Source organism: Chrysemys picta, chromosome 2 (assembly GCF_011386835.1).
Source record: "Chrysemys picta bellii isolate R12L10 chromosome 2, ASM1138683v2, whole genome shotgun sequence".
Taxonomy (NCBI): Eukaryota; Metazoa; Chordata; order Testudines; family Emydidae; genus Chrysemys; species Chrysemys picta.
The window spans coordinates 153,839,023-153,854,836 of record NC_088792.1 but is presented as its reverse complement, the minus strand read 5'-3'; the positions used below and the strand labels follow the sequence as shown (position 1 = coordinate 153,854,836).

The window sequence follows — 15,814 nt, the reverse complement described above, 5'->3', positions numbered from 1 at the left end:
CTGCAGGGTGCATCAACGTATCGGCCCTAGAGCTGGGCAATGATTTTGCCCCACTCTAAGCACATGCCTCAAATATGGGGGCCATCAATGCTTGTTTATTGCATCTTCCGGTCAAGAGTAAGGAGTGCGCAGCCACAACGACTGTGTCCTGCCAGCCAACACTGTCCTGAAGGAATGCTGTCTGGGCTTCGCAAGAGGCCTTTCTTCCAATGATCAAAAAACCCACTGCAACAAAAAACTCAGACAGACCGACCTTGATAAAGCAGACTTCAAGGCTGCAAGACAAGCAGCTTAGGGAACACACAGTCATTTGACTTGGTACCGCATTTATTGTCAAAATAATCAAACAGCCCCCATCACAACACATTTCTGATGTCTATTCACTGCACCAGCCCCCGATCTTACAGTTTAAACAGCACCACAGGTGTAGATACTGAATGGGAGGAGGGGAGGGAAAAGAGAGACCTAGCATAGGTACACAGGTCCAGATCCTCGAAGGTGTTTAGGCACCTAAGTCCCATTGATTTCGATGGAGGTTAGGAACATAAATATATTTAAGAATTAGGGCCCTCGGGCCTGATCCTCCGGGTAGCTTTGGCTGCTTGGCACTACTCTGACAATGCAAAGCAGCCAAAACACATTGGCCGGTTTGGCCTGGAGTGTGGCAGGTGCAGTATTTTCCTGACCTCTAGAGGCGTTTTTTTTTTTTTTTCCCCCAGCCTGGGAATAACATTGTTCCCATGCAAAGGTCACTAAACGTCTGATCCATCCAACCAGGCATCTCACAAATTGCCCAATCGCTGGACGATTAGGTATCACCTAGGTAACATTTCTATTAAACTACCATAGGACGGACACCTAGCATTTGCACAACACTTCCAATTTGGAGGTGTCAAACTCTGCAAAGGTGGGGGGGTTAGAATCATAGAAGATTAGGGTTGGAAGAGACCTCAGGAGGTCATCTCGTCCAACCCCCTGCTCAAAGCAGGACCAATGCCAACTAAATCATCCCAGCCAGGGCTTTGTCAAGCTGGGCCTTAAAACCTCTAAGGAAGGAGATTTCACCACCTCCCTAGGTAACCCAATTCCAGTGCTTCACTACCCCCTCGCTCTTATCTGTCACTAGGTTGCCTCCCCCCATTCAGTAAGGGTCCCACACTTTCCCTGACCACCTTCTTGTTGCTAACATACCTGTAGAAACCCTTCTTGTTACCCTTTGCATCCCTTGCTAGCTGCAACTCCAGTTGTGCCTTGGCCTTTCTGATTACACCCCTGCATGCTCAAGCAATGTTTTTATAAATATACATAATTATCACCATTCCTATTTTACAGTTGGGAAAACTGAGGCAGACAGACAGACTACAGCCAAAAATTTCCCAAAACACTTGTCCAGTGATTTGGGGGCACCTCAATCTAAGGCACATGCAGAGATTTGGGCCTGGTCTACGCAACTTTTGTTCCAGGGTAACTATTTCAGTTAGGGGTGCGATTTTTTTTCTTCTTCTTACCAACGTAATTCTACTGATCTGTTATTATAGCTTATTCCTACTTAGGGGGCTGGGTAATAACCAGCATCTTTCCATCTTCATCTCCTTGGCTGCAACCCATTCAATGATTTCTCAGCCATGGAATGTTACTATTCCCCCCAAGGCTCCTCTGTGGATTTTTCCATGCTTTGAATCATCAATTGCTAGAGAGATCACCTCCCCTTCCACCTCTGTCCACAGCTTTAAGTTCTTTGTGTGTCTGCATCTGCCCCTCCTCCACCAGTCACCAGGGCCTTTCATAAATAAATCATAATACCAAAAATATTTCTGCGTTAAGCTCTGGTTGTAATCTTACTTTGAAATGTATTTGTCTTTTCCACAGGGGACTAGGGATGACTGGCTGCAGTAATCCATCCTCACAATCTTCTTTCATTAGGAGCGGAGATCTGAATTGTAGAGGGTGGGGGAGTGGGGGAGAAAGATACAAGAGAAATTTGCATTAATCACTGCATCATTTCCATCTTAATATATGTAGATTGGGCCGGATCCAAAGCCCAGTCGACTCTGCGGGAGGTTTTCCACTGCCTTCAGAACTTTGGATCCATCTGTCAGCTACATCAGTCCATGGTGCAGACGGCAAAATAGAAAGTTCCAATTCAAATGATGGACTTAAAAGCGGAAATATGAAAAGTCAGGTGAGGGGAAAGTAAAGAGAATCACTGCAAGTGCACCATACTAAGCGACCCAGGGAGACACAATTAATAGAATACTTTGTATTTCTATTATACCCTTCCACCCAAGCCCTTTTCAGATAGGAAGGTATTGAGCCAGTGAGGCAGATATTATACCCGTTTTACAGATGAGGAGAAGAGGACACTTGCACTTGGACACTAGTGTTCTGGTTTCAAGTCCCAGCTCTACTGCAAACTCCCCACTTACAAGCAATTCACTTACTCTCTGGGCCTCAGTTTCTCATCTGTGAATGAGGATAATTATCCTCTCTCTCTCTTTCATCTATTCAGGTTCTAGCACTTTCGGGCTGTTCTTACTTTATGTACAGCGCCTGGAGTGTTGGGAACTTTAGGTGTGATCATAAAAACAAACACTCACTGACTTGCTGCAGGTCGCACAGCGAGCCATTTGGCAGAGGCACAAACAGAACCCAGGAGTCCTGATCTCCCACCTTCTACCGATGGATAATTGTCAAAGGTTAGGGCAATGATCATTTTATTGTGCTGTGTTTGTACAGTGCCTAGCAAAATGGGGTCCTGGTTCATGACCAGAGCGCTCCTAGGTGCTATTGCATTAATAATGATAATCATGTTTAACCCACACATCCAAAGGTTCGGAGGGACATCTCTTAAATCTAACAGGCTCTGATCAGTTACCGGGAGCTGCCAGTTACTTTCTGAGCTGGAAATGCCAGGGGCACCTCTGAAGGTATGTTGACACTTCCACTCCCTGGATTCCCACAAGTGCAAATAGGACGGGGGTGGCGGGAAGGAGATCTATTTATCATTCAGATCAGATTCCAGTTTGGGTCAGTTCTCACCCACCCCTACTCACAGTAAGGTTCCCCTCCATCCTACCACTCCTTATCAGGATGCAACTTAGGATACCCTCTGTTGTTTTGAGAATGGCTGCAACAGACACAGAAACCTCCATCCAGTCCAGTGGTGTTTCTAAAGGGAGACTAGAGGCCAGGCAACCTTGGATTCTACCGATAGGAAGAAAATTTGGAACATGCTTTTCGACTCCACTGGATCAGGAGAGGTGTTTCGGTTGAACCCAGTAGGGAAAATGATAAACAAATACAAAGACAGTTGGCCTGAACACAAGACTCTCCTTTGACCAATCACCAGCAGCCCGAGGTGACATGCATTTTCCACCCCCAGGTATCAACACCAAATATCCCCAGCCATCATATTTGAACCTGCTTCTAAGGAGAAGCTTGTTTGAATTCCCCAGTGGAAAGTAACACTGTCTTTGATCAGCTGGGGCCTCAGTCGAGTTGTTGTGACTATTTCACATGAAACACCTGAACATTTTGGGTCCTGCCTTTCGTTTCAGTTGCAAGGGAACAACACCATTTCACACACAAAGAACTGCCTGTTTCCCCTGTATACACTTGGAAAAAACAAACCAGTTGTGTTTTCATCCTGATTTCACTCCCCTAAAAAACAAAAAACAAACAAACAAAAAAACCTACATATTATAAACTTTCAAATGCAGAATGGCCTTGCCACCAAAGTTGATTTTTTACATTGAGGTCCAATGATTTATTTATTTATTGCAATTGCATGGGTTTAGATGTGGAGACAGACACTTGCCAAAAAAAAAGTCATTCATTTTTTTACCTCTGAAGTGTCCCCACATGAAATTGTCAGTTTTTATTTATTTATTTATTGGGAGCTATGAAGCATAACTAAAATGAGATGTTTCCCAAGACAGCCAAGAGCTTTAGGCACTTTGGAAAACAGGCTCCTAACTCACTTGGGTGCTTGTACAATTTTTTTTACTTAAACTCTCACTTCAATTACTTAACAAATAATTAGAAATCATTGCATTACTTTGAAAGATGTACGCTTTTCAGGGCACATTTCTTCATTACGTGTTTGTGAAGTGTCTAATACAAGGGGACCCTGATCCCTGTTTGAGACCTGTAGGTGCTACCCCAGCACAAATCAGACACTTCTGTAATAGATACTTAAATATGAGATTTCATGCCAAAAATATCCACCACTTTATACACAACACACACGCACTTTCCTCAGCTGTACAATGGCAATACTATTATTGGACCTCCTTTGTAAAGTGCTTTGAACTCTGCAGATGAGAAGCACTCTGAGATCCAGGTAGTATTGTTATTCGTTTCCTAAGGAAATTGCTCAGTCCTTCTCTTTGACTTGAAGAGAAGGGCCCACGTGTTAAGTTAAAGATACAGGGTCTTCTAGCTCAGTATCACACTGAAGTCGATGGCAGATCCACACGGTGGTAGCAGGGTCTGGAGTGAATTTCACAGCACTACTGCACAGGGAAGTCGCTTCAGGACCTCAAAGCCCTTCACACAAATATGCTAGTTCGCACTGCAAGGAGGTGGATATTTTACAGAAGGGGAAATGAAGGCACAGTGAGGTGACTTGCCCGCAGTCACACAGGAGCCAATGACTGGGTCAGAAATCCCTGCTCCCAGTTCTCCTGGGCCACAGTTAGGACACCCTCTCCCATCCCACACTGGCACAATCCTGACCAAAACTGCAGCTACATTCCAACTCCATGCTTCTAAATCCAGCAGCGGCCCAAGCACAAAAGCCTATATTTAAACCCAGCAACAGCGAGCGTGAGACACAAGCAGACAAAGGGCAGGAAATTCAAAGCTACAGCTAACAACTCTGTCCACAGTGCATTGTCCTGAAAAAGGAGAACAGAAACGCAAAATAAGAACGCAACTAATGACGGAAAGACTAACACAGCTTTTTATTTTCTAGCTTATGCTACTGAGTTTCACAACCACCTCAGCAAGGCTGAAATAGCTGGGTTAAGCTGTGAATGGCCTGGAGGGAGGTAGGCAGGCAATGTTCACTTAGAAAAATTAGAAGGAATTAGTCTCTAATGGAAAAAAAAAAGAGTAACAAACATTAATATTGACCAGAGGTGTGTTACTGGTCAGGCAAACATGAGCCATGTTTAGACTGCCACATTATGAACTCTGGACAATTATTACTATTAGTACTGACATAGCCCTACAAGTCACAGCTGTGATCGGGGTCCCATTGTGTTAGCTAACGTACCCACACATAGCAAAGACCGTGCTTGCCCTGAAGAGCTTTTAGAGTCTAAAAGTTGGGGAAAAGTAGTATTGTCTCCAGTTTGCAGATGGCGAGACTTAGGCACGGAGAAATTAAGGTCACACAGGAAATCTGTGGCAGGGACAGGAACTGAAACCAGATCCGGCACACCGTTTAGATAGACAAAGGATGGGAGGGGAAACTGAGGCACAGACAGAGAAGCAACTTGCCCAAGGTCACACAAGAGATCAGTGCAAAGCTGGGAATAGAACCAAGTCTCCTAACTCCAAGTCCAATGGGCTGTCCACTAGATGACACTGCCTCTCAGTGTTTAGTATCCGTGTTGTGGTCTCTGGGTCTTGTATCATTCCTCTCCCCTTTTTAGACTTGTTCCACGTACATGCTCATTTTGATAGGCAGAAATGTACCTGTGTAATCTGACTAATTAACTTCACAACCAACCAATCTCAATGTTATTCACCTCCAAGGAGGTGAACAATGGAAACTTACAAAGGGAAAAATCCTGATTTATCAATGGCAGAAGTCAAGAACAGCACTTCTCTACCTCATGCGAGCATGGAGAAGTTCAGTGCTCATAAAGAGATCCTCAGAAGAAAAGCATCGCGGTGCGTAGTGCAGTCCGCATCCTAACAGAGAGATTCTCTTGTGGACCAATTCCCCGCCCGTTGCGGATCACATAACGGTGTCTAGTAGAGGCAGCTGGGCTCTTCCGCACTCACAGATGTTCTCAGAGGCCATCGGGCTGTCCCGCGAGGAGCCTGGACATCTATCTCAACAGCCTCCTTCCCAGCCAGCTCGCCAAAGATCATGGCCCACAGATTGATCTCTGAAGAGATAAGGCATGTATTCCCAGCATGGCCACTGACTTGGACCTTTTCCCCCCTTCTCTCTCTCCCCTGCCCCCATCAGTAAAACAGGGATAACACTGACCTTCACACCAGAATTTCTGTGACCTCTGAATGAAGAGTGATATGAAATTGTAAGATATTAAGTGGACAGAATTACTGCTATAGAAACAAACAACATACTCACAGGACAGATCTTGCCATGCACTTCTAAACCCAGTTCTCCCTGAATGCTCAGCAGAAACATGGGTAGAGAACCAGCGAACAGCTCCTCATGCCCTATTTGAAAGAGCAAAAATTCAAGACAGAGCAAGAGGGTGGTATGAGTAATGGGGCCGGCCGGACGGCATAGATATCCGAACAGAATGGATGAGCATCCGTAGGCCAAACTGAAACCAGGATGGGCGAAAAAACCCTCGGAGACCCGTAAATGAGGAAATTATGTCTTATTCTATGCGAGCTCAGAAGGGAGGAACAGAGCAGAGACGGCATTGCAGCGGGGGAGGGGTGGGATCCATCCATCTCTCAGACAAGAGCAATTGCTATTACAAAGACAGCAGGGACGGAGGGATAGGTGACTGATAGGCGAGTCGGGAAGAGGCGACAAGGCTGCATCCGAGACACACAGACTGATGCTGAGGCAAATACATACAACCAAGATTCGCAGCAGTATGGCTGAAGATCAACCTTTCAACAAGATGTCTGGCCTGGGAAAGTTTCCAGCCATCTTGTACTACCTCAATTTGACCTTCCCTGAGGATGGAGTCTCTTGACTAGATGACCTCCTGAGGTCTCTTCCAACCCTAATATTCTATGATTATTTTGAGAGGAAAGGACAGTGCTCATGTAATTGAGACCCTGGCCTGGTGCTGACGGGATCTTGATTCAATTCCCATCTCCGCCAGACTTGTTGGGTGACCTTGGGCAAGTCGCTTCCTCTCCGTGGGCCTCAGACAACGAGAATACTGGCTTTTATCCACCTTTGGTCCATTTGCTCTATTTAAATTCTAAAAGGGGAGATTTTTTTTCTAAAGCATTTAACAGAGTTAGGCACCTAACTCCCTTAGGCACTTATGAAAATTCACACCCCACACTCTTTGGTGCAGGGACTGTCTCTTATTAAAAATCAATATAGAGCCTAGCACTACAGGACCCAAATCTAGGTTGGGGCCTCGAGGCTACGGGAATAATTACCTTCCGCTACAGAGAGCTCCACCAAGAAGCCCTTACACCCACCCATCTCCCTTCCTCAGAGGGGTCCATTAACGAAACCCGAGGCTACGTGACTAGTGTATTCTGCAACATCATCAAAAGTTAGGAACCGTTGGGGAAGTTACCACCAAGTAATTACCACACAGAGGAAGAAAAAGTTACACAGTTACTTGTCCCATGCAAAAACGTTACCCGAGTCACACACAGATGGGCAGCGTGTGTGTGTTTTTCTTTAGGGCTCTTAGACTCCTTTGCCATCTCAAAACACACACAGCATTATGCCTGTCAGGGCTTCTCCTCAGGATCAGAGTTACCCAAAGGCCAGAGATAAGCACTGGCTGCATCAAACAGCTGCAAAGAAGCAAGCAGACTGATGTTTCTGTTCTATGGAGATAACAAGCCTGTTGGCTCTCAATACTTTATAAAAATACTGGGGAACTTAGAGGTTTTTACCTTGAACTAACCAATGCAGCAATGACAATTTGCATGAGCCGGGGAATTTGCCTCTATCCATTTACTCCCCTTAGCAGTCTACTTGTCTTAATATACCCATAGATAGGCTTGGCAGAATTCGATTTCTATGTTATGGTCATTTTTGACACATATATTTATTTTTAAGCTTTTCCCCCCTGATTTAAATTCTCACTGTTGTGCAAAATTATGGGTTTCAGGCTTTTAAGATTTGCATGGATTTAAATTTTCACAGACTGAATGACAGTAGTCACCCAGATTCAAAAAGTTAAAGCTTTATAGAACCATTGAAGCACAGATAGTCAACACCACCTCAAAATGTAGAAAGTACATATCCTGAAATCAAATGCAGCTAAGTTCTCAAGCAGCATTTTCCTTCCTAGGCCTATCTGTAAATGTCGATTATTAATCGATGGAAATGTGTGCGTGTCGGATTGTGTGTGCACAGTGAGGTCAATGTTTACGATTAAAATCTAATCTTTCCAAGTCTACATGAAGAGCATCCTTGAAGCTCCTTAGCAGCCGCACGCCTAAGCCAAGAAGTGCCGGGAGGCCTCTTAGAGCAGTTTATACAGCACCCTTCAAACACTCAGCCACTGCTGAAATCAGCAAAGGCTCTCAAGCTGGAGCAACCTCAACATAAACTAGAACAGGGGCGCTGGAACAATTTGTATAGTGGGGGTGCTGAGAGCCATCGAACCAAACTGTAAACCCTGCATATGATGGAAACCACTGCAAGCCAAGGGGTCACAGCACACCCAGCTCCAGCACCTGTGAAAGAGAACGGTCTTTGATTTGGGAACTACCTCTCATGGTCTGGTGGAGCCCAGATTTATTAGCATTTCTGACCTGCTGTACACCCTCTCACACACACACTGCTGTCTGTGTTAAGAAGAATAGGGGGCAGTGGATATATTTATGGATAGTCCTTTGTTTATGCTCACGTTGCAAGTTTTAATTCAGGCAGTAGGCGCCTGGAGCACCCGGTGGCTACTGTAGTTGCCATTTAAAAGGTTTGAAGCCATATGTAAAACAGCAATAATAAAATGCAGCTGTCTCTGGGGTAGAGTGCAGCAGTCAGGGTAAAGGAGAGAAATTAAGGCCAGGGACACCCTCACAAAAAATGGTTCTTGCAAAAAGGTTGTGGAGATCTTAACTGCAGACGTGCTTAGTAAGGTCCCCAAGCTGAGCCACATAGTGTTTAATTTATCTACAACGGGAGAGGGAGAGCCCAACCCTCTGGTTTCTCCTGAAAGTTACATTATGGATGAATTTATAGAAGGTAAATGGGCTTACCCTTATGTATTTTGCCTGCCTTATGAATCAAAAAAGTTGATGCCTGTGAAGAGCCCTCCCTTTGTGAAAGCAACTTAGAGCTGGTGCAGCAGCCTTGCCAGGGTGTCTTCAGCTTCTCAGACAGAAGATTTGCTTTTGATTGAGCTCCAACTTCCTGTTTATCGACTGGCTGCTAGATCTGAAGTGACAAGCTGCTTAAGCCTTCTCTGACACCCTCATCTCTGTCACCATCTCCATTTCCTAAGCAAGACAAAAAGCTGCCGGTTCTTCCTTTTTTGGGGTTTGCTGTGCAGATTCAAGGTTCCTCATGCAGGGTTTCTAGAAAGGGGCTTGGCAGTCTGACGCTGACAACCTCACACCCAAGGCAAGACTTACTTTCCTTGATGTGTAAGGATTTCCTTTTAAAAATTATGAATACCAGAGCTCACCCACAGACGTGAACCAGTACTTCCAGCCCTCATAATACAAACATGAGGTCTTTTACAGGCCACCACTCTCTTGGAGAGATGGTCTGAGCAGCTCAATGTAAACAAGATCAAACACCTGACAAGTCAATGCACAAAATAACCCCCAAGAGGTGCAGCAAAAAGCCTCTTATTTAGACCTGGTCAGAAGTACTGTCTCACCCTGTGGCCTAGGAATTGAAGTGGCACTTGGGAATGTGAAGTCCTTTTGTGGCAGAAGCCCATAGTAACTACAGTGGCATTTGGGGAATTCAAGCAAAAGCAATAGAAATGAGTGTTGCTGTAGGTTTCAGAGAGAGAGAGGAGTGGTGGGGAATGAATCAGATGATTTTTTATCTTATCAAGAATTTAGGATCACAGAAGCTTAAGGAAGAAACCTAGTAAGTCAAGGAGTCAATCCCTCTGCCAATGAAGAACAAAGCCTGCTAAAGGATGATTTTATTAACATCTAGTATTGTAGCACCCAAAGGTGCATGTTAAAAATGCCACCCTCCCCTTATGCTATATAATTACTACATGAGGAGCTTTAGTCTAGTCTAGGGTAACACACACATATCAGATGTTAAACCTTACTTTAGTCCCGATGGCCAGAAAGAATGCTCGGCACCCTACACAAAGCCTGATTTGCTCCACCACTTTACGGCTGCTGCATCATCGAGTCAAATGGCCTTTCTGCTCATCTCCCTTTAACACAGTTCGACAGGCCACCCAGATGGCACCGGAGCAGCATGGAGCGTTCTGAACGAGCAACTGAAGTGCGCAAAGATGACAAGTATGGGTCACTTTCACGCTGTTACACACGCCATGCCTTTACTCGCAGGTATAAAGAAAACCTGTATGGTGTAGGAATAAATGGGACAAAGGAGACACAGGAACCGATGAAGACTGGTGCAGCAAGAGACGCCATGAGTTTGGGTTATTAAAAGGGAGTCAGATCTGATACTTAAAGCTTTGAGCAGACACTGCTAACAGAAAACTCCAGCTGATTAAGGAATCCCAGAGGCTGTCCCTACCAAGCAATACATATAGGTAGAACTGCATTACCTGCAACAATTCCTTTATTATCAGAAACGCTGGCTAAACAAGATGCCTCTGATCTAGGCAAGGGGATGGCTGAGATCAACAAATTTGTGGACGGAGCAGGATGTAGTGGCTAGTGCACAGGACAGGGTCAGGACTCCTGGGTTTCACATATAAATAGATTTTAAAGCTTGAAGGGACCATTATGAGCTACTCTGACCTCTCATACCACACAGACTGCAGAATTTCCCCCAGCAATTCCTGCAGTAAAAACTGTGTAAGTCAAGGTTGAACTAGAGCATAACTTCATTTAAAAAGTCCAAGAGAGAGCATTTGTTACACCGCTTGTTAAGCCGTTCCAGCGGCTAACCCTTCCAGTGAAAGACTTAAATCTTTTGTCCAGTTTGAACTTTACCATCTTCAGCTGCCAGTGTTCTATCATCAACAGTGCCAGCAGGTCTGTACGTGACCTTGGGCAAAGTCAGGTAGCTGCACCGTGCCTCAGTTTACCCAACCATTAAAAATGGAGCCTATTTAATTACTATTTGGCCCGCATGCATACTAAAAGAATCCCTTACTCTTTGCAATGTCCTTTCAAAGCTTTAGTGGAAGGGGGCTACATAGAAGTGTGAAATTATATGAGGTTTCCTGAACCAATTTGAAAACTCAATGCCTCCTGCACACACAGAAGATTGGGAATATCAGGATTTAGCAGGTTTGTCATGCAACATTATCTGTTTCTAAAGTCACTTTCAGGGCTGACTGTACCAAAATGCAATCTACCCTAAAAATCTTTTTCAGACCATTTTGTCCAGGTCCTGACAAACCCATCTGCTCTGCAAAGCCACCCCTACCAAAACCCAGACTGCTCGGTTCCTTCACAGCCACTTGACTCACCCCTGTGTGCTGGTGAAGAGTGGAATGGCATACTCTCCGGCAGCCTATGTTCAGATTCATCCGACACCCTCCCCACTCACAGCACCGGGGTGCCCCGGGCAGGGCAGCACAACACACACGTGCTCCACTCTCAAACAAAGCTGCTCCCGTAAGCCTCTTGCTGGGCCTGCCCATCTGGAGGGCACCCTAAGCCATTGCAACAGTGATGGCAGAAAAGGAGAAACAGGCTGCGATGGCAGGGGACGCTTCCGGGAGTTAGCCCAGAACTTGACAGAAACCTTGAGCAACAGCGAGAAGTGACGTTTCTCTGGAGAGCTGGTGGTTTTCCATCCCTTCCTGTAGAAGGGATTTCATCCCTTGTGGCAGGAACAGCTCTCATTAGTGGCCGGGATCTGGTGTAAACTGCCCTATTGCTGTAGTTTGCTAACCTGGCACCTGCTCATCTACACGTAGGGTGTAGCACCAGCGCAGTTATGCTAATTGATGGGCACGGAGAATTGGATCAGAGCGATTCCTCGGGGCAGACACAGTGCACCTTCCTAGGCGCAGATCTACAGGTTTTTATTTAAAATGAAAGTTAATGACTATGCAGGAAACCCTCCAAACACAAACCTAGTGAAACTAACCCCAAGGTCATGCTCCTGCGTCTGCAGACAGCCAGAAACATCAGAGGCCACCCTCAGGCCGGAAAGCAGGATATTAGAGTCAGGAAAGAGCATCAAAACACCATTGGAAGCCCTGGACTAACTTCCTAAACTGTTGGGTCTGGGTGTGAAAAAGGAGCCATCGTTGTGGGTCACAGTGGGGCTCAAAGCTGGGACATTCAGCACCAGTTCCCACCAGCTAAGCACGCAGAGGTACTCCCTCGGCTACGTGGAGATCGCTCTGATCTTCGGAGAGAGCCAGGCGTGTCTGAAAGATGTGTGCATAGCAGCTTAGAGTGGAAGAACAACATCCCCACCACTAAAAGCTGCCCGAGTGTGAATCCCCACACATGCCCCACTCAAGAGATATTTCTGTGCTTTGAGTCCACCTTGAGAAGTATCAACTCCCTCCCTACCCCGTGACCCATAACCCGGTGAGGGCAATCTGCCCAAATGGTCTTAGGCCCATGCAACATAAATGGTCACATGGAGCCCTCTCCATCCTTGTCCTAAATAAGGCTGCTTTACTCACAAACAGGTGCTCACTCCAGCAATTCTCACATGCCCTAGGCCAGGGGTTCTCAAACTTCATCACACCCCAACCCCCTTCTGACAACAAAAATTGTTACACGACCCCAGGAGGGGGGACCGAAGCCTGAGCCCACCCGAGCCCTGCCACCCTCGGGTGTTGGGGGGGGGGGTGTCAAAGCCAAAGCCCCATTGCCCCCCCCAGGGGGGCCTGTAATCTGAGCCCCAGTGCCCAAGGCTGAAGCCCTCAGGCTTCAGCCCCAGACAGTGGGTCACGACCCGGTTTTAATGGGGTCATCAGGACTGGCTTAGATTTCCTGGGCCCAGAAGCCAAAGCCTGGGGGACCCACTTTGGGATCCCAACCCCCAGTTTGAGAACTGCTGCCCTAGGCAATGGCGGTATCTCTAGCCCAGCTGTTGTAAGCACTGCTGACCCAAGTCCACAGGGCAATTCCTATAATGGGAGCCCAGTATCCAATTTAGCGGGAGAAGGCTAAAGCCACTGTCCTACTGGAAGCCTGGTACTGTGCCCTGCAATGCGGCTGGACAGGGAAAAGCATGCCACCTGTTATGAAGCTGGGCACTAAAACCCCTTGCTTAGGCCCAAGTGGATATTGCCTGGAAGGGTCCTGCTCAGGGGAAATGGAGAGGAGCCAGGTACAAGTTAGATGCAAAGGGTAGTAAGGCCTCGAGATGAGACCCAGGGAAATTAAGTGGGATGGGTCAGAGCAATGGGGTCTATTGAACTCTTCACCCCTAGATCACTGGTTCAAACCCAGCCCGACTAGAAATAGTTGCCATCAAACGGCTCTTTGTGGCCTACAGGAAATGAGCTGGTGGGTTTGAGTCCAGTCCTCTCCCGTGGGCTAGATCCACATGAGAGATCTCAGCAGAGGTCCAGGACTACAGACTGAACTATCCTTTCACCCCTAACTAAGATGTCACCAAGCCAGCGGGGAGAAGCATTCCACTGTACCCCCCTCCCCATTGTTTCTCTCCAGGCAGCAGCTGCTCTGGAAATCAACACAGGACTCCAGCCCACATGGCATCTTTCATGAGCACTACAACCAGCTCACGCACAGGTCAATTCGGGTGAGTCGACCCTATCCAAGGGGTCAGCACGAGGCCTGCGCATCTCTTACATCTTGGAGTGGTGCCGATGACCTGGTGAAATCAGCACTTGAGCAGGTTCTTCGTTAACAGTCTCACTACACAGGTCATTATTCTGAGCCATGTTATCATTACTCAATCACAAATACATTTAAGGAGTCCGTTAGGAAGCCAAGAGCTTTGAATGATCATAATGGCGCCTTCTGACTTTAAAAAGAGCTGTGAATTATTAAGTTAACGACTTTTTACAGTTTGTGTGCTTAGTCACACTTATTTTGTTAAGGCACATGAGTCTGTCCTACCCACACAAGTCTCAAACTTGCAAAAATTTATTTACGGGGAGAGGGGGGAAATGTGGAGGTTCGCAGGACTCAGGGGGCTCTCGACTGGAACATGTTTCACATAAACACAGCATTTGGGCCAATAAAGATCCCTCCATAGTTTAAAAAAAAAAAAAAAGGGTTCCGAACCGCTGCTGTCTCCCCCTTTCAAAGATTGCAATTGTAGCGGTTTTATTATTTTCAGAGGGCCCGTGTGGTAATGTTTGCCCAACCAATTGCTGGAATTCATACTGGGTTGGGATGGAGGAGCACATCTGTGAAAACCCATAAGTCCTTCCCTCTTTTCCTCCTCCAGGGAAACTTACTTGAAAAGTATACTTGAAAAGTTCAATATACACACACCCACTGAATAGCTCCTGATCTAATCTCCTTCCAACGCCTCTCATTGCACATTGACCTCCCCATAAATCAGGATTTAGAACAGAAAGTCTGACACACTGAACAGCTTTGTGAACTTTGCTAGGTGCCTACTGAAAACAAGACACTTGAAATCCAGAAACCAGTTTCTTCCTCTTTCAGCATCCTTCTCCCCCCCGACCTACACGGAGCAGAGTTCAAATGGAATTGGGAGTCTGTGTAAATAAAAACAGGCGGGGGAGAGTTACCCAACCACCTCTGCTGATGGCTAAAGAGAACACCAACATGATGCAATTTGCTTCAGAGCAGATACTAAGTGGCAAAGTTGGAGAAGACTCCCCAGGGGTCTCCAGCCTTGTCCTGACTCCTGGAATCCCAGATCTCTTGCTCCCAGCCTGCTCCTGTAATCCCTAGACCCCCTGCATCCATGCCTGTCCCCCAGAGCCAGGAACAGAACCCAGGCATCCTGGCTCCCCGCCCGCTGCTCCATCCACTGCGCCAGGGCTATACGGCTCTGCAGCAGGCACGCAGCTCCAGGCCACACCGCCCCCCATCCCCCGATCGCTCCCGCACGGAGATCCGCCTTGAGCAGCCCCCCGGCCGCTCTAGGATGCCTCTTGCAACGTGGGAGCAGCCTTGCAAGCGGCTGCTAAACTTTGCAGGCTGCAGCCCATGAGCAGGGACCGGGGCCGGGGCAGGGATCCCCTGACAAGGGCCCGCCTTTGTTACCCAACTCCTCCCGCCCCAAACCCGTGCACCCCACCCGGGCGCCCCCCTAGCAGGGCTGCAGAGCGAGCGGCCGGCGCTTACCGTGCGCTGGGCCGGGCAATCAGCAGCCGCCCCGCCGGGGAGCCGCCCCGCTGCTCCGCCTCGGTGCCCGCTCCGGGCGCCCACCCCGCGCCTCCATCAGCCGCCCGCGGGGCGAGGGCAGACACCGCCTGCTCCTCTCAGCCTCCCTCCCCCGCTTCCCCGTCTCCCTACGCCCCCTCGGCTGATAGGAGCCCCCCGCACCAATAGCCGCGGCTCGTCCGCGCAATTCCGCAGCCTCATTGGTGTCTCCAGCCCCCCTGCTCGGTGGGGAGGAGGAGCCTCGGGGCCCGCCCCGACAATGCGCAGCTGGTTAGTGGCTTCAGCAGCTGCCAGAGTTTGGAGTGTCATCAGCCCCGGACGGAGGAGGAGAAGGAGGAGGGTGGCTGGCTGGCTGGCTTGGAGAGCCTCCCCCAGGCTGGGATTGCAAACCTCGGGAGGCTAAAGAGGATAGAGCTGGGACGCGGGTGTCTTGGAAAGCCCAGCGCACGGGAGCAGTGGGTTTGGAGGGGCACTAGCTGCACTA

General features: G+C 47.7%; 1 protein-coding gene across 3 annotated transcripts in view; it reads right to left on the bottom strand.

The window, feature by feature from the left end:
* The window catches only part of RASSF2 (Ras association domain family member 2), a 44,303-nt gene extending 28,846 nt beyond the window's left edge, over positions 1-15,457 (bottom strand). Inside the window, exons 1-2 of one of the 3 annotated variants that reach the window (XM_042840281.2) lie at positions 15,292-15,457; positions 1,843-1,933 (exon numbers count right to left, since the gene is read on the bottom strand). In XM_042840281.2, coding sequence (XP_042696215.2) covers positions 1,843-1,901 — 59 coding nt within the window. In that variant the 5' untranslated portion in view covers positions 1,902-1,933; positions 15,292-15,457. Of the gene's footprint in view, positions 1-1,842; positions 1,934-9,120; positions 11,536-15,291 lie in introns of those variants that run through there. The other 2 variants (XM_005285189.4, XM_042840282.2) reach the window with 2 other exon arrangements.
* Between the last annotated feature and the right edge of the window lie 357 nt (positions 15,458-15,814).